Source organism: Hyla sarda, chromosome 9 (assembly GCF_029499605.1).
Source record: "Hyla sarda isolate aHylSar1 chromosome 9, aHylSar1.hap1, whole genome shotgun sequence".
Lineage (NCBI taxonomy): Eukaryota > Metazoa > Chordata > Amphibia > Anura > Hylidae > Hyla > Hyla sarda.
The window spans coordinates 185,021,849-185,042,118 of NC_079197.1; the positions used below are offsets into that span (position 1 = coordinate 185,021,849).

At 46.4% G+C, this 20,270-nt stretch overlaps 1 protein-coding gene across 1 annotated transcript in view; it reads right to left on the reverse strand.

Annotated features, from left to right (window-relative positions):
* Nucleotides 1-14,607, reverse strand: part of UTP14A (UTP14A small subunit processome component) — a 39,369-nt gene extending 24,762 nt beyond the window's left edge. The window contains exons 1-5 of the mRNA XM_056541464.1: nucleotides 14,590-14,607; nucleotides 14,472-14,542; nucleotides 9,409-9,473; nucleotides 8,065-8,207; nucleotides 1,260-1,415 (exon numbers count right to left, since the gene is read on the reverse strand). Of these exons, the coding sequence (XP_056397439.1) occupies nucleotides 1,260-1,415; nucleotides 8,065-8,207; nucleotides 9,409-9,473; nucleotides 14,472-14,542; nucleotides 14,590-14,607 (453 nt within the window). The remainder of the gene's footprint in view (nucleotides 1-1,259; nucleotides 1,416-8,064; nucleotides 8,208-9,408; nucleotides 9,474-14,471; nucleotides 14,543-14,589) is intronic.
* Between the last annotated feature and the right edge of the window lie 5,663 nt (nucleotides 14,608-20,270).

The following is a 20,270-nucleotide window of genomic DNA, read 5'->3' on the forward strand; positions in this document are numbered from 1 at the left end:
GTGCTCCGGTGGGCTGGAAAAGGTGGATACATTCCTAGGAAAGAGTCTCTTAGGACTGTATCCACCTTTTCCAGCCCACCGGAGCATCGGAAAGCTGAACTAATTTATGCAGGAAAAGTCATCAACTGCCGAGCCGAGAAGTTTGTGAGGAATCGAATTTACTGTAAGTTCGCTCATCTCTAGTTGTGACTGCACAACCGGCGTCCTTGTAGTCACAGTAAAGACTGTACATTGATAGTTCTTGTCCCCATCGATAATTTACCCTTATATGTTGTAAAAAAATAAATAAATAAAATCACTTGGGCACTGTCCCTTTAAAAAAAATCAATTGGGTAAGGTCACTAAAAATAAAATAAAAATCACTTGGGCAGTGTCAGTTTAAAAAAAATAAGTGGGCATTGTAACAAAAAATAAATAAATAAATAAATCACTTGGGCACTGTCACTAAAACATCACTTGGGCAGTGTCACTTAAAATAATATTAAAAATAAATAAAAAAAATGATATATATATAATTTTTTTTTTTTTTTTTTTTATATTATTATAAGTGACACTGCCCAAGTGATGTTTTAGTGACAGTGCCCAAGTGATTTATTCACACACACACACATATATATATATATATATATATATATATATATATATATATATATGTAAATAAATCACTTGGGCACAGTCACAAAAAAAAAAAAATTGACTTGTTCTAAAGACCTATGAAAAGATCTGACTGGTCGGGGGTCTATGTGTTCAGGGCATTACAACAAGTACAACAAGCAGGGAGCAGAGGGTGCAGAGTGCGTTCCTTTCCAGCTCTGTGCCATGTGACCAAGACAAACTTACAATGCAAGTCTATGGTATTGTCTCAATCATGGAAACAGAGAGTGGGGAGGGAAGCACTCAGCCGTGCGCTTCTCCCCCCGATCGTTCTAATAATCGGTCTGGATTTTAACACCCAAACAATGACTGATCAAAGATTCTGACATATCCCTAGGACACACCTGGCCAGCCTGTAGTGCAGCATTTCCTACCTAACCAGAGTGCCTCCAGCTGTTGCAAAACTACAACTCCCGGCATGCCCGGACAGCCGTTGGCTGTCCGGGCATGCTGGGAGTTGTAGTTTTGCAACAGCTGGAGGCACTCTGGTTAGAAAACCCTGATGTAGTGATACAGGAGTTGGAAACATTGTTCCTGACTAACCGGCAACAAATAGGCAACAAATAGGCAACCCTACAGGTTACAGCTGCCCGAACGTCTCTCACCTTCCATCCCACAATGGAGTCCTCTATGGAGACGGGCTTGGACGACTGGTCATTGAGGGGAAAGACAAGAGTCTGCGCCCGGCGATTTTCCTGCACTACGTTTTCCCATTTGGACACCTCTTCTGATGTGTGTTTGTAGGATACGACTCTCTGGATCTGTAAAAAAGGAAAAAAAACTAAGATAAAAGGAATTTGTTATAATTATATAAGAATATATTATATATATATATATATATATATATATATATATATATATATATATATTCCATTTATATTATTTATATTGTCTATATTCAGATCTACATATATATATATATACATATATATATATATATATATACATATATATATATATATATATGTAGATCTGAATATAGACAATATAAAAAAATGGAATATATATATATATATATATATATATATATATATATATATATATATATATAACACACACACACACACATACACATTAACCCCTTAAGATCAAGTCCATTTTCACCTTAAAGGGGATGTCACGACTTCCGTTCCCGTGGTCGGGACCCAGACCCTCCAGCGCTTCCAGAGCAGAAACAGGTGGGTGCCGCATGCTATATTGCGGGGGTCCCCAACGGCGGGACCCCCGCGATCAGACATCTTATCCCCTATGCTTTGGATAGGGGATAAGATGTCTAGGGGTGGAGTACCCCTTTAAGGACCAGAGCGTTATTTTGCACATCTGACCACTGTCACTTTAAACCTTAATAACTGATGCTTTTACTTTTCATTCTGATTCTGAGATCGTTTTTTCGTGACATATTCTATTTTATGTTGGTAAATTTTTGTCGATACTTGCATCATTTCTTGGTGAAAAATTCTAAAATTTGATGAAAAATTTGAAAATTTTGCTTTTTTTTTAATTTGAAACTCTGCTTGTAAGGAAAATAGATATTCCAAATAAATGATATATTGATTCACATATACAATATGTCTACTTTATATTTGCATCATAAAGTTGAGATGTTTTTACTTTTGGAAAACATCAGAGGCTTCAAAGTTCAGCAGCAATTTTCCAATTTTGCACAAAATTTTCAAAATCTGAATTTTTCGTGGACCGGTTCAGTTTTGAAGTGGATTTGAGGGGCCTTCATATTAGAAACACCCCATAAATGACCCCATTATAAAAACTGCACCCCTCAAAGTATTCAAAATGTTCTTGTAGACCCAGTTTTAGAAAATTTATAAGGGGTAAAAGCCCCCCAAAATGTGTTACCCAATTTCTTTCAAGTAAGGAAATACCTAATTTGTGGATGTTAATTCCTCTGTGGGTGCACTAGAGGGCTCAGAAGGGAAGGAGCGACAATGGGATTTTGCAGAGAGTTTTTCTGAAATGGTTTTTGGGGGGCATGTTGCATTTAGGAAGCCCCTATGGTGCCAAACAGAAAAAAAATAAAAATAAAACACATGGCATACTATTTTGGAAACTACGCCCCTCAAGGAATGTAACAAGGGGTACAGTGATCCTTAACACCCCACAGGTGCTTGACCACTTTTCATTAAAGTTGGATGTGTAAATTAAATTTGATTTTTTCACAAAAATTATGTTTTTTACCAAATCTACCATTTTAACAAGGGGTAATAGGAGAAAATGCCCCCCAAAATGCGTAACCCCATTTCTTCTGTGTATAGAAATACCCCATGTGTGGATGTGAAGTGCTCTGCGGGCGAACTACAATGCTCAGAAGAGAAGAGAGCTTTTGGAGAGAGAATTTGTTTGGAATGGAAGTCGAGGGCCATGTGCGTTTACACATGTGACACCCCCCCCCCCCCCTATTTCGGAAACTACACACCCCTAATAGAATTTAATAAGAGGTGCAGTGAGCATTTACACCCTACTCAGTGTTTCCCAACCAGTGTGCCTCCAGCTGTTGCAAAACTACAACTCCCAGCATGTACGGTCTGTCAGTGCATGCTGGGAGTTGTAGCTTGCAAAAGCTGGAGGCACACTGGTTGTGAGACACTGAGTTAAGCACAAATCTGTGTTTTGCAACCAGTGAGCTTTCATCTGTTGCAAAACTACAACTCTTAGCATGCAGTGACAGCCAAAGGGCATGCTGGGAGCTGTAGTTATGCGACAGCTGGTGGCAAAACTACATCTCCCAGCATGCCCTTTGGCTGTCCGTGCATGCTGGTTGTTGCAGTTATGGTACAACTGGAGGTACACTTTTTCATAGAAAAAAAAAGTGCCTCCAGCTGTTGCAAAACTTCAACTCCCAGCATGCCCTTTGGCTGTGCATGCTGGGAGTTGTTGCTTAGCAACAGCAGGAGGACATAGCTTACCTCCTGCTGTATCATGCCGCTGCTGCAGCCGCCAGCTCCGGGGCCCTCTACGTCAATGCCAGGGTCCCCTGTCTGCCCCGATGGACAGGTAAGGGACCCCCGACTTGCCCGATCACCCGAATATTGGACACGACTTGCAAAAATAAAGAATGACAAAGAGTCTTTCAACCCTTGAAACGTGTTAATAAACTACTCATTCATTATTATTTTAGCTTGTCGTGTCCAAGGTTTCATGGGCTAGACCCCCATTTCCTTCCATCCAAATAGGACAAGAGCGTCGTTCCAGGACATGGTACTGTACATGTGGACCCTCAGAGATCCCCCGATTACTCCTCATCATCATGCGGGAGTTTACTACTATCCATTACTGCCCCTGTCCAGAAACTGATTACACCACAAGTAGTTGTAGAGGTGTACACCGGGGTTGTGCCCACTCATCTTATACTTACCTTTTCATTCAAGTATCCATGTTTTACGGCACTTAGAGCGCCTTTTATGTGCACCTTTTTTCTAAGCCATCTTTCTACAGTGAATGCAATAATGATTGCAGATAATAGTCCCCTATGGAGACTTAAAAAGGGTCAAAAAAAAATATATTTTTTTAAAGAATATAAAAGCCCTTCCCCTTATAAGAATAAAACCACCCCCTTTTTTCCATTCTACAAAAAAATAAAAACAAAACATATTTGGGCCAGTCCACCCCGAGGCCCTGCGATATGGGTCAGACAGTCCACCCTGAGACCCTCTGCTATGGGTCAGACAGCCCACCCTGAGACCCTCCGCTATGGGTCAGACAGTCCACCCTGAGACCCTCTGCTATGGGTCAGACAGCCCACCCTGAGACCCTCCGCTATGGGTCAGACAGCCCACCCTGAGACCCTCCGCTATGGGTCAGACAGCCCACCCTGAGACCCTCTGCTATGGGCCAGACAGTCCACCCCGAGGCCCTCTGCTATGGGTCAGACAGTCCACCCCGAGGCCCTCTGCTATGGGTCAGACAGTCCACCCCGAGGCCCTCTGCTATGGGTCAGACAGTCCACCCCGAGGCCCTCTGCTATGGGTCAGACAGTCCACCCCGAGGCCCTCTGCTATGGGTCAGACAGTCCACCCCGAGGCCCTCTGCTATGGGTCAGACAGTCCACCCCGAGGCCCTCTGCTATGGGTCAGACAGTCCACCCCGAGGCCCTCTGCTATGGGTCAGACAGTCCACCCCGAGGCCCTCTGCTATGGGTCAGACAGTCCACCCCGAGGCCCTCTGCTATGGGTCAGACAGTCCACCCCGAGGCCCTCTGCTATGGGTCAGACAGTCCACCCCGAGGCCCTCTGCTATGGGTCAGACAGTCCACCCCGAGGCCCTCTGCTATGGGTCAGACAGTCCACCCCGAGGCCCTCTGCTATGGGTCAGACAGTCCACCCCGAGGCCCTCTGCTATGGGTCAGACAGTCCACCCTGAGCCCCTCCGCTATGGGCCAGACAGTCCACCCCGAGGCTTGAACTACATGGCTTCCTGTGCCCTAACACGCGCAAGGCTAAAACAAAAGTGCTGGAAAAAGTGAGACATATGATACTATCGGCTGGGCATCACAATATCACTTATCATAGGCTTAGATACCCAGGCACAACAACACTATATGCTGAGATACACTAGATAAGTTGAACTGTATCAAGTGAATTCAACTTGAGAAAAAACAGACATGGTCCTTGATCTAAGGCTTCTCAGCAACATTTATTAAACTAACAGGTCGTTAGTGTACTTTATGATCATGAAGTGTAAGCCCACTAGTCACGTCATGGCCACCTGTAAGTAGTGGGTTTGGCTAGTGACTTGGCTAGTGGGCTCGCACTTCATGATCATAAAGTACACTAACGACCTGATCGTTTAACAAATGTTGCTGAGAAGCCTTAGATCGTTGTGCATGTTGTGGATGTGCGACCAGGTCTGTTTCTTCTCAAGTTAAATTCACATTGTGTTTTCTATCCCCTCTTTTTTTTTTTTTGCTTGGTCTGCACTCTGCCCCTCCCCCTCAGACCAGGCATATAAAAAATGGGCAGGAAGCAGCATTAGGGCCCTATTCCTCCTGGAAGCCTCCCAGTGTCATACTGGGAGCACAGGGCGAGTGAGATCTGGGAGCACAGGGTGAGTGAGATCTGGGAGCACAGGGTGAGTGAGATCTGGGAGCACAGGGCGAGTGAGATCTGGGAGCACAGGGCGAGTGAGATCTGGGAGCACAGGGCGAGTGAGATCTGGGAGCACAGGGCGAGTGAGATCTGGGAGCACAGGGCGAGTGAGATCTGGGAGCACAGGGCGAGTGAGATCTGGGAGCACAGGGCGAGTGAGATCTGGGAGCACAGGGCGAGTGAGATCTGGGAGCACAGGGCGAGTGAGATCTGGGAGCACAGGGCGAGTGAGATCTGGGAGCACAGGGCGAGTGAGATCTGGGAGCACAGGGCGAGTGAGATCTGGGAGCACAGGGTGAGATTTGGGAGCACAGGGTGAGTGAGATCTGGGAGCACAGGGCGAGTGAGATCTGGGAGCACAGGGCGAGTGAGATCTGGGAGCACAGGGCGAGTGAGATCTGGGAGCACAGGGCGAGTGAGATCTGGGAGCACAGGGTGAGTGAGATCTGGGAGCACAGGGTGAGTGAGATCTGGGATCACACGGTGAGTGAGATCTGGGGGTACAGGGTGAGTGAGATCTGGGGGCACAGGGTGAGTGAGATCTGGGAGCACAGGGTGAGTGAGATCTGGGAGCACAGGGCGAGTGAGATCTGGGAGCACAGGGTGAGTGAGATCTGGGATCACATGGTGAGTGAGATCTGGGAGCACAGGGTGAGATTTGGGAGCACAGGGTGAGATTTGGGAGCACAGGGTGAGTGAGATCTGGGAGCACAGGGTGAGTGAGATCTGGGAGCACAGGGTGAGTGAGATCTGGGAGCACAGGGTGAGTGAGATCTGGGAGCACAGGGTGAGTGAGATCTGGGAGCACAGGGTGAGTGAGATCTGGGAGCACAGGGTGAGTGAGATCTGGGATCACACGGTGAGTGAGATCTGGGAGCACACGGTGAGTGAGATCTGGGAGCACACGGTGAGTGAGATCTGGGAGCACAGGGTGAGTGAGATCTGGGAGCACAGGGTGAGTGAGATCTGGGAGCACAGGGTGAGTGAGATCTGGGAGCACACGGTGAGTGAGATCTGGGAGCACAGGGTGAGTGAGATCTGGGAGCACAGGGTGAGTGAGATCTGGGAGCACAGGGTGAGTGAGATCTGGGAGCACAGGGTGAGTGAGATCTGGGAGCACAGGGTGAGTGAGATCTGGGAGCACAGGGTGAGAGCTTTTTACATCTGTTCCCCCTGGTGCCGTTTGGCGTCCATTGCTGCCCCGGTCTGTGGGGAGGCCCGGGCCTGGGACTGGTTTGGGACGGCATTGGGGCTGCTCTGCCAGTTGGGTCGTTCCCCCTGTGGGCACTGGTGTTGTGGTGGTGGTCGCCGCTCAGTGCTGCGCCATTTTATACTAGGGACTTTAGGGACCCACGTGACCTGTTAGTTTAATGTTGCTGAGAAGCCTTAGATCAAGGTGCATGTAGGGGATGTGCGACCATGTCTTTTTTTTCTCAAGTTGAATTCAAACTGTATCAAGTATTGGGGCCCGATATTTACAACAGTACGCAGTGATATCACATGACTGCGGTGACACAAGTCACATGACCCTGCACTGCTATAACTAAAGACTACAGCAGTGTTTCCCAACCAGTGTGCCTCCAGCTGTTGCAAAACTATAACTCCCAGCATGCCCGGACAGCCAAAGGCTGTCCGGGCATGCTGGGAGTTGTAGTTTTGCAACAGCTGGAGGCACACTGGTTGGGAAACACTGGACTACGGACTGAAAAGGTACAGAGGCAAGAATGTGCCAATGAGGACTTCTCCTTTAAAAAGGGGTTATCCAAGAAAAAAAAACTTATTTTTACATATATCAACTGGCTCCAGAAAGTTAAACAGATTTGTAAATGACTTCTATTAAAAAAATCTTAATCCTTTCAGTACTTATGAGCTTCTGAAGTTGAGTTGCTCTTTTCTGTCTAAGTGCTCTCTGATGACACCTGTCTCGGGAACTGTCCAGAGTAGAAGCAAATCCCCATAGCAAACCTCTTCTTCTCTGTGCAGTTCCTGAGACAAGCAGAGATGTCAGCAGAGAGCACTGTTGCCAGACAGAAAAGAACAACTCAACTTCAGCAGCTGATAATTATTGGCAGGATTAAGATTCATTTAAGAGAAGTAACTTACAAATCTGTTTAACTTTCTGGAGCCAGTTGATCTACAAAAAATATTTTTACCTGGAATACCCCTTTAGGAGATCATCTTGTCAGCATCAATTGTCCTGACCAGGGGAGAGGTGCGACCCCCCCTAGTGTTGGGATGATGTATGACAGGACGTGCACAGGTCTCAGTGGTGAGATAGTCTGCAGACCCCTGATACACCTGCCGGGCTCACCTTCTGCGTCTCCTCCTTGCTCAGGGGCAGCTCCACGCTCTTCTTATCCCTGAACTTGTTCAGCTGCTTCTTCACTTTGGACAGGGACGTCTCTTTCTTGATGGGTTCGATCAGATCCGTGAGTCTGATCTTCTCGCCGGCCCCTGAATGAACCACAAGAGAGATCAGTGAGAACTAAAGGCTGGAGAGACATGCAGGGGCCCAGGAAAGAATAACTGCAAATGGGGCTATACCAGTGTTTCCCAACAAGTGTACCTCCAGCTCATTCTTTCCCAACCAGGGTGCCTCCAGCTGTTGCAAAACTACAACTCCAAGCATGCCCGAACAGCCTTTGGCTGTCCGGGCATGCTGGAGTTATACTTTTGCAACAGCTGGAGGCACCCTGGTTGGGAAAGAATGTTAACTACTATGGCCATTCAGGCATGCTGAGAGTAGTAGTTCTGCAGCAGCTGGAGGCACCCTGGTTAGGTAACACTGGGCTATACGGTCACCCAGCTTTCCTAGGACGTGACCAGGAGAAGAGGGTGGGGGTGTCTGCACACTTCTGGGCTACAGAATAGCTGCATTCTGCTAAGCACCCAGCTTTCCTAGACTCCTGAATTTCAATCAGCTAAGTTTCTAGAAAAGCTTGGTGTCCATCAATATCCCTTGCTCCTGTATCATGGGGACCTCGGCTGTGAGCACAATTACAACTCCGGCTGAAGTGATCCATCCTGAAAGGTAATTTCATTCATACAGTGATAACTTCTCCATGTTTTTAGTGTAACAAAGTTGAGTTGGAATCATGCTACCAGAAAAGTGGAATGAGACTGTCACCCAGCTTTCCTAGATGCTGAACTGCAGTCCTATCTAGTTGTGCACTGTACCACCAGCCACGGCCTGAACCAACTCCCTGTGGGAGCTGTAAGCAGCCGCCATAATACTTGTTACTCAGCTTTCCACGGATCAGACACGGCAAAATGACAGCTATGAATATATATATGTGTATGTATGTATGCATGTATATGTATGTGTGTGTGTGTATATATATATATATATATATCTCATGCTGGGAGTTGGTTTATTCCTGCATTACTGGCTGTAGCAGAACTACAACTCCCAGCAGACAACGACAACTCCCAGCAGGGCATAAGGGGCAGTAACACATGAATACACTTTGTGCTGGTACTGCTATATAGCGGTCATCTGATTATGCAACCTAGTACAGAACTACAACTCCCAGCATTTTCGGCCAAGCAAATGGTGGATTTTCCGTCCACAATTTTCATTTCGGCGCACCCTTAAATTTTATTTATTTATTTATTTTAAAGAGAAATATCTGATTGGAATGACAATAAGCCGCACCTTCAGCGCTGATGCCGAACTCTGACACCTGGAGCCCCGCCTCCGTCCGCTCCGACAGCTTCTTCCTGTAGGATCACACGGAGATATATTTTATGAGGACGCGATCGCAACGGGATTTCCCCTCTAAAGCTGATGCATTAGCGACAAAACCCGGCGGCGGCTGCGATGTTGGTTTGTGTTTTACTTTTGTTTATAAACAACAACAACAACAACAACAACAACAACAACAACAACAACCTACATTAATTAATAATGATAATAATAACAATAATAATTAATAATAAACAACAATGAAATAATTATTATTCTTAACAATAATAACAACAATAAATAATCATCATCAATAATTAATATTAAGTTAAATATAGTTGTAGGACAGAGCAACATTGTATTGCAGTTTTGTACGAGAATGTTGCATTGTAATGATTCTAATGCAAATGCCGCTTGATTGGGGATTGAGCTCCAAGAACAGCGATTCCCAACCCGGGTGCCTCCAGCTGTTACAAAACTACAACTCCCAGCATGCCCAGATAGCCAAAGGCTGTCCAGACATGCTGGGAATTTTAGTTTTGCAACAGCTGGAGGATACCTGATTGGGAAAAGCTGTCCTAGAGAAAGCACGACACTTTAATTCACATGAAATATATATATATATATATATATATACACATATATACACAGTCATGGCGGTAAATGTTGGCCCCCCTGAAATGTTTCTATAAAATGAAGTATTCCTCACAGGAAAGGATTGCAGTAACACAGGTTTTGCTATACACATGTTTATTCCCTTTGTATATATATATATATATATATATATATATATATATATATATATATATATATATATATATAGATCTCCTCTCCTCTGTATATATATATAGATCTCCTCTCCTCTGTATATATATATATATATATATTGCAGTAACACAGGTTTTGCTATACACATGTTTATTCCCTTTGTGTGTGTATATATATAGATCTCCTCTCCTCTGTATATATATATTGCAGTAACACAGGTTTTGCTATACACATGTTTATTCCCTTTGTATATATATATATAGATCTCCTCTCCTCTGTATATATATATATATATAGATCTCCTCGCCTCTGTATATATATATATAGATCTCCTCTCCTCTGTATATATATATTGCAGTAACACAGGTTTTGCTATACACATGTTTATTCCCTTTGTGTATGTATATATGTATATGTGTGTGTATATATATATATATATATAGATCTCCTCTCCTCTGTATATATATATATATATATATATATATCTCCTCTCCTCTGTATATATATATTGCAGTAACACAGGTTTTGCTATACACATGTTTATTCCCTTTGTGTGAATTGGAACTAAACCAAAAAAGGAGGAAAAAAAGCAAATTGGACATAATGTCACCAAACTCCACAAATGGTCCGGACACAATTATTGGCCCCTTTCAAAATTGTGGAAAAATAAGATTGTTTCCAGCCTGTGATGCCCCTTTACACTCACCTGGGGCAAGTAACAGGTGTGGGCAATATAAAAATCACACCTGACAGCAGATAAAAAGGAGAGAAGTTCACTTAGTCTTTGCATTGTGTGTCTGTGTGTGCCACACTAAGCATGAACAACAGAAAGAGGAGAAGAGAACTGTCTGAGGACTTGAGAACCAAAATTGTGGAAAATATCAACAATCTCCAGGTTACAAGTCCATCTCCAGAGATCTAGATTTGTCTTTGTCCACAGTGAGGAACATTATCAAGAAGTTTACACCCCCATGGCACTGTAGGTAATCTCCCTGGGCGTGGACGGAAGAGAAAAACTGATGAAAGGTGTCAAGGTAGGATAGTGCGGATGGTAGATAAGCAGCCCCAAACAAGTTCCAAATATATTCAAGCTGTCCTGCAGGATCAGGGAGCATCAGTGTCAGAGCAAATTATCTGTCGACATTTAAAGTGTACCTGTCGCCAACAAAAAAACATTTTTTTAATATATATCACTCAGTACCTAATCCTGATCATGTACATGTCATTTTTATGTGTCTAGCACCTTTGTTTATTTTTTTTATTACTCTTAATTTAGCTGACTAGTCTGAATTCCTCTCAAAGGGAGGGGGTGTGGTCTCACTGTGCAGGTCTCCGCCCCCTCCCTCAGTATGCCGTCTGCTCACATCTCCCCTAGCATTAGCAAAACTACAACTCCCAGCTTGTCCTCACTGACAGTAGGGGGACACAAGATGACAGTGGGAGGATTTTTCCTCCAGCTCTGCGCTCACAGCTGTCAATCAAGGAAGTGTGTCCATGACATAGGTGATGACGCATGGACACAGCAGGACTAGTATGTGTCCAAGCAGGCGGAGGGGGGGGGGGGGGGGGGGAGTTGTTTGATTGGATTTTTCACTATGAAATACTGAAAATGTTCTAATGAAAGCAATTGCCAAACCTATTGGTTATACATGCTTTACAACATATCACAAGTTTTTGTATCTGACAGTGCCCATTTAAAATGAAATGAAACACTATGGAGGAGACCCAGGAGGACCCCACGATGGAGGAGACCCAGGAGGACCCCACTATGGAGGAGACCCAGGAGGACCCCACTATGGAGGAGACCCAGGAGGACCCCACTATGGAGGAGACCCAGGAGGACCCCACTATGGAGGAGACCCAGGAGGACCCCACTATGGAGGAGACCCAGGAGGACCCCACTATGGAGGAGACCCAGGAGGACCCCACTATGGAGGAGACCCAGGAGGACCCCACTATGGAGGAGACCCAGGAGGACCCCACTATGGAGGAGACCCAGGAGGACCCCACTATGGAGGAGACCCAGGAGGACCCCACTATGGAGGAGACCCAGGAGGACCCCACTATGGAGGAGACCCAGGAGGATCCCACTATGGAGGAGACCCAGGAGGATCCCACTATGGAGGAGACCCAGGAGGACCCCACTATGGAGGAGACCCAGGAGGACCCCACTATGGAGGAGACCCAGGAGGACCCCACTATGGAGGAGACCCAGGAGGACCCCACTATGGAGGAGACCCAGGAGGACCCCACTATGGAGGAGACCCAGGAGGACCCCACTGCTGACACAGATACATAAAAAACCAAGACTACATTTTGCCAAAATGAACTTCAGTAACCAAAATCCTTCTGGGAAAACGTCTTGTGGACAGATGAGACCAAGATGGAGCTTTTTGGTAAAGCGCATCATTCTACTGTTTACCGAAAACAGAATGAGGCCTACAAAGAAAAGAACACAGTACCTACAGTGACATATGGTGGAGGTCAATGATGTTCTGGGTTGTTTTGCTGCCTCTGGCACTGGGGGCCTTGAATGTGTACAAGACATCATGAAATCTGAGGATTACCAATGGATTTTGGGTCGCACTGTACAGCCCAGTGTCAGAAAGCTGGGTTTGTGTCCGAGATCTTGGGTCTTCCAGCAGGACAATGACCCCAAACATACGTCATAAAGCCCCAGAAATGGATGGCAACAAAGCGCTGGAGAGTTCTGAAGTGTCAGCAATGAGTCCAGATCTAAATCCCATTGATCACCTGTGGAGAGATCTTATAATTACTGTTGGGAAAAGGCGCCTTTCAATAAGAGACCTGGCGCAGTTTGTAAAGGAAGAGTGGTCCAACATTCCGGCTGAGAGGTGTAAGAAGCTTATTGATGGTTATAGGAAGAGTGGTCCAAAATTCCAGCTGAGAGGTGTAAGAAGCTTATTGATGGTTATAGGAAGAGTGGTCCAACATTCCGGCTGAGAGGTGTAAGAAGCTTATTGATGGTTATAGGAAGAGTGGTCCAACATTCCGGCTGAGAGGTGTAAGAAGATAATTGATGCTTATAGGAAGAGTGGTCCAACATTCCGGCTGAGAGGTGTAAGAAGCTTATTGATTGTTATAGGAAGACACTGATTTCACTTATTTTTTCCAAATATTACCGTATTTATCGGCGTATAACACGCACTTTTTAAGCTAAAATTTTTAGCCTAAAGTCTGTGTGCGTGTTATACGCCGATACCCCCCACAGGAAAGGCAGGGGGAGAGAGGCGGGCAGCGACGGCCTCTCTCCCCCTGCCTTTCCTGGGGGTATATCGGGGTATACACGCGCACACACGCACCCCTCATTTTATCATGGATATTTGGGTAAAAAACTTTTTTTACCCAAATATCCTTGGTAAAATGAGGGTGCGTGTTATAGGCTGGTGCGTGGCATACCCCGATTAATACGGTACGTTAAGGGTGCCAATAATTTTGTCCTGACCATTTTGGAGTTTGGTGAAATTATGTCCAATTTGCTTTTTTTCCCTCCTTTTTTGTTTAGTTCCAATTCACACAAAGGAATAACCATGTGTATAGCAAAACCTGTGTTACTGCAATCCTTTCCTGTGAGGAATACTTCATTTTCTTGAATTATTGGGTGATCACAGAACTATCTGGACTGTATAATGATTAGCGGTGACTGCTGTTTTCTCTATACATCACACAGCGGTGACTGCTGTTTTCTCTATACATCACACAGCGGTGACTGCTGTTTTCTCTATACATCACACAGCGGTGACTGCTGTTTTCTCTATACATCACACAGCGGTGGCTGCTGTTTTCTCTATCCATCACACAGCGGTGGCTGCTGTTTTCTCTATACATCACACTGCGGTGGCTGCTGTTTTCTCTATACATCACACAGCGGTGGCTGCTGTTTTCTCTATACATCACACAGCGGTGGCTGCTGTTTTCTCTATACACACACAGCGGTGGCTGCTGTTTTCTCTATACATCACACAGCGGTGACTGCTGTTTTCTCTATACATCACACAGCGGTGACTGCTGTTTTCTCTATACATCACACAGCGGTGACTGCTGTTTTCTCTATACATCACACAGCGGTGACTGCTGTTTTCTCTATACATCACACAGCGGTGACTGCTGTTTTCTCTATACATCACACAGCGGTGACTGCTGTTTTCTCTATACATCACACAGCGGTGACTGCTGTTTTCTCTATACATCACATGGTGACTGCTGTTTTCTCTATACATCACACAGCGGTGGGGATCACTGACCTTTTCTTTCCGCTCAGTGCAGCAATGGCCTCCAGGAGCTTCTGATGCTTCCGCTCGGCGTCACTGTCCTCCTAAAGGAAGAGAAAAACATTACCGGACACCAAAACTTCTCCTGCACAGAAGAGTGAGGGGTCATAATAGGGGGTCACATGGGAGGGATTTGTGTACCTCGTCCTCGGCTGGCGCTCAGTGCAGGCTCCTTCACAAAGAGATCCTCCTCCTCATCATCAGCCGCCATGGTGCTCGTGGTCAGGAGGCTGCGGCTGGAAACAGATCACATCCCGATCAATACACAGTCCAGACCCCTTATACACATCCTGCCCCCCCATCAATACAGATATCAGCCCCAACCCCATATATACATCCTGCCCCCCCCAAAAATTACAGATATCAGCCCCAACCCCATATATACATCCTGCCCCCCAATCAATACAGATATCAGCCCAGACCCCATATATACATCCTGCCCCCAATAATTACATATATCAGCCCAGACCCCATATATACATCCTGCCCCGCCAATAATTACAGATATCAGCCCCAACCCCATATATACATCCTGCCCCCCCCAAAAAATTACAGATATCAGCCCCAACCCCATATATACATCCTGCCCCCCAATCAATATAGATATCAGCCCAGACCCCATATATACATCCTGCCCCCAATAATTACATATATCAGCCCAGACCCCATATATACATCCTGCCCCGCCAATAATTACAGATATCAGCCCCAACCCCCTATATACATCCTGCCCCCCCCCCAATAATTACATATATCAGCCCAGACCTCATATATACATCCTGCCCCCCCATCAATACAGATATCAGCCCCAACCCCATATATACATCCTGCCCCCCCCAAAAATTACAGATCAGTCCAGACCCCATATATACATCCTGCCCCCCCCAATAATTACAGATATCAGTCCAGACCCCATATACACATCGTGCCCCCCCCAATAATTACAGATATCAGCCCAGACCCCATATATACATCCTGCCCCCAATAATTACATATATCAGCCCAGACCCCATATATACATCCTGCCCCCCAATAATTACAGATATCAGCCCCAACCCCCTATATACATCCTGCCCCCCCCCCCAATAATTACATATATCAGCCCAGACCTCATATATACATCCTGCCCCCCCAATACAGATATCAGCCCCAACCCCATATATACATCCTGCCCCCCCCCAATAATTACAGATCAGTCCAGACCCCATATATACATCCTGCCCCCCCAATAATTACAGATATCAGCCCAGACCCCATATATACATACATCCTGCCCCCCCCCCCAATAATTACATATATCAGTCCAGACACCATATACACATCCTGCCCCCCAATAATTACATATATCAGTCTAGACCCCATATATACATCCTGCCCCCCAATAATTACATATATCAGTCCAGACCCCATATACACATCCTGCCCCCCAATCAATACAGATATCAGCCCCAACCCCATATATACATCCTGCCCTTCAATCAATACAGATATCAGCCCAGACCCCATATATACATCCTGCCCCCCAATAATTACATATATCAGTCCAGACCCCATATACACATCCTGCCCCCCCCAATAATTACATATATCAGTCCAGACCTCATATATACATCCTGCCCCCCCATCAATACAGATATCAGCCCAGACCCCATATACACATCCTTCCCCCCCAATCATTACAGATATCAGCCCCAACCCCATATATACATCCTGCCCCCCCCCCCCATCAATACAGATATCAGCCCAGACCCCATATACACATCCTTCCCCCCCAATCATTACAGATATCAGCCCCAACCCCATATATACATCCTGCCCCCCCCATCAATACAGATATCAGCCCAGACCCCATATACACATCCTTCCCCCCCAATCATTACAGATATCAGCCCCAACCCCATATATACATCCTGCCTCCCCCATCAATACAGATATCAGTCCAGACCCCATATATACATCCTTCCCCCCCCCAATCATTACAGATATCAGCCCCCATTCCATATATACATCCTGCCCCCCCATCAATACATATATCAGCCCAGACCCCATATACACATCCTGCCCCCCCCCCCCCATCAATACAGATATCAGCCCAGACCCCATATACACATCCTGCCCCCCCCCATCAATACAGATATCAGCCCAGACCCCATATACACATCCTTCCCCCCCCCCCATCAATACAGATATCAGCCCAGTCCACATATATACATCCTTTCCCCCCCCCAATCATTACAGATATCAGCCCCCATCCCATATATACATCCTGCCCCCATCAATACAGATATCAGCCCAGACCATATATATTTAATCCATAAATACATAGACACCAAAACTGATAAAATCAGAAATTCTGTGTGGTAATGAGAGGGAAAGTATTGATCACACTTCCTGATATTGTTAATTACTTTGTACAGAACCTCTGTTGGTGATGACGTATTCAGCCGCCTGTGTGGAGAAACTTCCACACAAAGTCATCAGATCCTGAAGGTTCTGCGGGCCTCTTCTATGGATTATAATCTAGAGACCCTGAAGGTTCTGCAGACCTCTTCTATAGATTATAATCTACAGATCCTGAAGGTTCTGCGGGCCTCTTCTATGGATTATAATCTACAGACCCTGAAGGTTCTGCGGGCCTCTTCTATGGATTATAATCTTCAAATCCTGAAGGTTCTGCAGGCCTCTTCTATGGATTATAATCTACAGACCCTGAAGGTTCTGCGGGCCTCTTCTATGGATTATAATCTACAGATCCTGAAGGTTCTGCGGGCCTCTTCTATGGATTATAATCTTCAGATCCTGAAGGTTCTGCGGGCCTCTTCTATGGATTATAATCTTCAGATCCTGAAGGTTCTGCGGGCCTCTTCTATGGATTATAATCTACAGATCCTGAAGGTTCTGTGGGCCTCTTCTATGGATTATAATCTTCAGATCCTGAAGGTTCTGCAGGCCTCTTCTATGGACCATGATCTTCGGGTCTTTCCATAAATTTTAAATGGGATATAAATCATGTGATCAGCCCGATGCATTGCCATAGAATGAGATGCTCCGCCTCCATCACATCCTATTGGCTCACACTTGTCACGTGACATATTTAACCGTCACGCATCGACGCGCACAGCAGTCTCAGTTTGGCTATCACAGGGAGAGGATCTCCTCTCCCTGTGATAGCTGAAGCTGCACGGAGCCATCCGAAGGTAAATCTCATTCTATTGCAATGCATACAGACTGCGCATGGCCAGCTGGCCTCTCTATGCAAATTGCGTAGGGAAGGACAACCGAGCACGTGCAATACTAACTTTAGCCCTACGCTATTTGCATAGTGCTGCGCCTGCGCAGTACTACTTTACCTGCGCCCGATGCTCTACTGTATGTTCCCCGCTCTCTGAGAGTTAATGGGGAGGGGGAGTAGAGCTGCGGGCGTGGGGTGTAGTAAGCGCTCGCGGGGAGGCACGCTGATGACAGCGCTATTGGGCATAGGGATCCTGATAGCGCTGTAGATCTATAAAACAGTAAACGTATGAGCTGAGTAAATGTATGAGCTTCTGTGGCCCGATAGAATCGACCCACAGAGGCCATGAGAGCTCCGTGCAGCTTCAGCTATCACAGGGAGAGGAGATCCAAACACACAGACTGATGTGCGCGTCGATGCGTGACGGTTAAATGTCACGTGACAAGTGTGAGCCAATAGCATGTGATGGAGGCGGAGCATCTCATTCTATGGCAATGCACCGGCTCAGCTTTATGTGAGAGTTTCCTGTGTGTTTGGGGTCATTGTTGCCCTCGTTTCATCGTCATCTTGATGTCAGGAGATTTTTGTCACAATGTCTCAGTAAATTTGCCCGTTCATCCTTCCTTTAATGACGTGAAGTCTTCTAGAACCATCTCCTGAAAAAGCCGCCGCACACCATGAGGTTCCCTCCTCAAAACTTCACTGTGGGTGTTTTGAGGGTGATGTACGGGGCCATTTCTCCTCCAATCATGGTGTATTATGGCACCAAACAATTCAATTCTGCTCTAATCTGACCGGACTTTATTATCCAGGATTTCACCGGCTTTACCAAATGGTGAGCGTGCATACAGGCCATGGCAGTGTGTGTGTGAGCGTGCATACAGGCCATGGCAGTGTGTGTGTGTGTGAGCGTGCATACAGGCCATGGCAGTGTGTGTGTGTGAGCGTGCATACAGGCCATGGCAGTGTGTGGTGAGCGTGCATACAGGCCATGGCAGTGTGTGTGTGAGCGTGCATACAGGCCATGGCAGTGTGTGTGTGTGTGAGCGTGCATACAGGCCATGGCAGTGTGTGTGTGTGAGCGTGCATACAGGCCATGGCAGTGTGTGGTGAGCGTGCATACAGGCCATGGCAGTGTGTGTGTGTGTGTGAGCGTGCATACAGGCCATGGCAGTGTGTGTGTGTGTGTGAGCGTGCATACAGGCCATGGCAGTGTGTGTGTGTGAGCGTGCATACAGGCCATGGCAGTGTGTGTGTGTGAGCGTGCATACAGGCCATGGCAGTGTGTGTGTGTGTGAGCGTGCATACAGGCCATGGCAGTGTGTGTGTGTGTGTGAGCGTGCATACAGGCCATGGCAGTGTGTGTGTGTGAGCGTGCATACAGGCCATGGCAGTGTGTGTGTGTGAGCGTGCATACAGGCCATGGCAGTGTGTGTGTGTGTGTGTGTGTGTGTGAACGTGCATACAGGCCATGGCAGTGTGTGTGTGTGTGAGCGTTGCATACAGGCCATGGCAGTGTGTGTGGTGTGTGAGCGTGCATACAGGCCATGGCAGTGTGTGTGTGTGAGCGTGCATACAGGCCATGGCAGTGTGTGTGTGTGTGAGCGTGCATACAGGCCATGCAGTGTGTGGTGAGCGTGCATACAGGCCATGGCAGTGTGTGTGTGAGCGTGCATACAGGCCATGGCAGTGTGTGTGTGTGTGTGTGTTGTGTGAGCGTGCATACAGGCCATGGCAGTGTGTGTGTGTGTGTGGAGCGTGCATACAGGCCATGGCAGTGTGTGTGTGTGAGCGTGCATACAGGGCCAATGGCAGTTGTGTGTGTGTGTGAGCGTGCATACAGGCCATGGCAGTGTGTGTGTGTGAGCGTGCATACAGGCCATGGCAGTGTGTGTGTGTGTGTGAGCGTGCATACAGGCCATGGCAGTGTGTGTGTGTGTGTGAGCGTGTCATACAGGCCATGGCAGTGTGTGGTGAGCGTGCATACAGGCCATGGCAGTGTGTGGTGAGCGTGCATACAGGCCATGGCAGTGTGTGTGAGCGTGTGAGCGTGCATACAGCCATGGCAGTGTGTGGTGAGCTGTGCATACTCCCTCATGAGATGTGTCCTGTATGACTCTTCCTCACCATGAGATGCGCCTTGTGTGACGAGACCATTTTGTATCAGTTGGGACTGAACCGGCGGATATGATTTGTACTGACAATTGGCTGGGTTGCTCTTTAAATACTGATAGATTTAAGTTGTTGTCTTGCTTTCCAGGCCTTTTTCACTCCTTTCATGTGTTTAGTCCATTTTCCTTATGTCATGTCACATTATTACACAATTTCTGATCTTATTAGTTTTAGGGTCTTTGTATATATGGATTACTTGTAGAGATGAGCAAACTTACAGTAAATTAGATTCATCACGAACTTCTCGGCTCAGCAGTTGATGACTTTTCCTGCATAAATTAGTTCAGCTTTCAGGTGCTCCGTGGGCTGGAAAAGCTGGATACAGTCCTAGGAGACTCTTTCCCAGGACTGTATCCACCTTTTCCAGC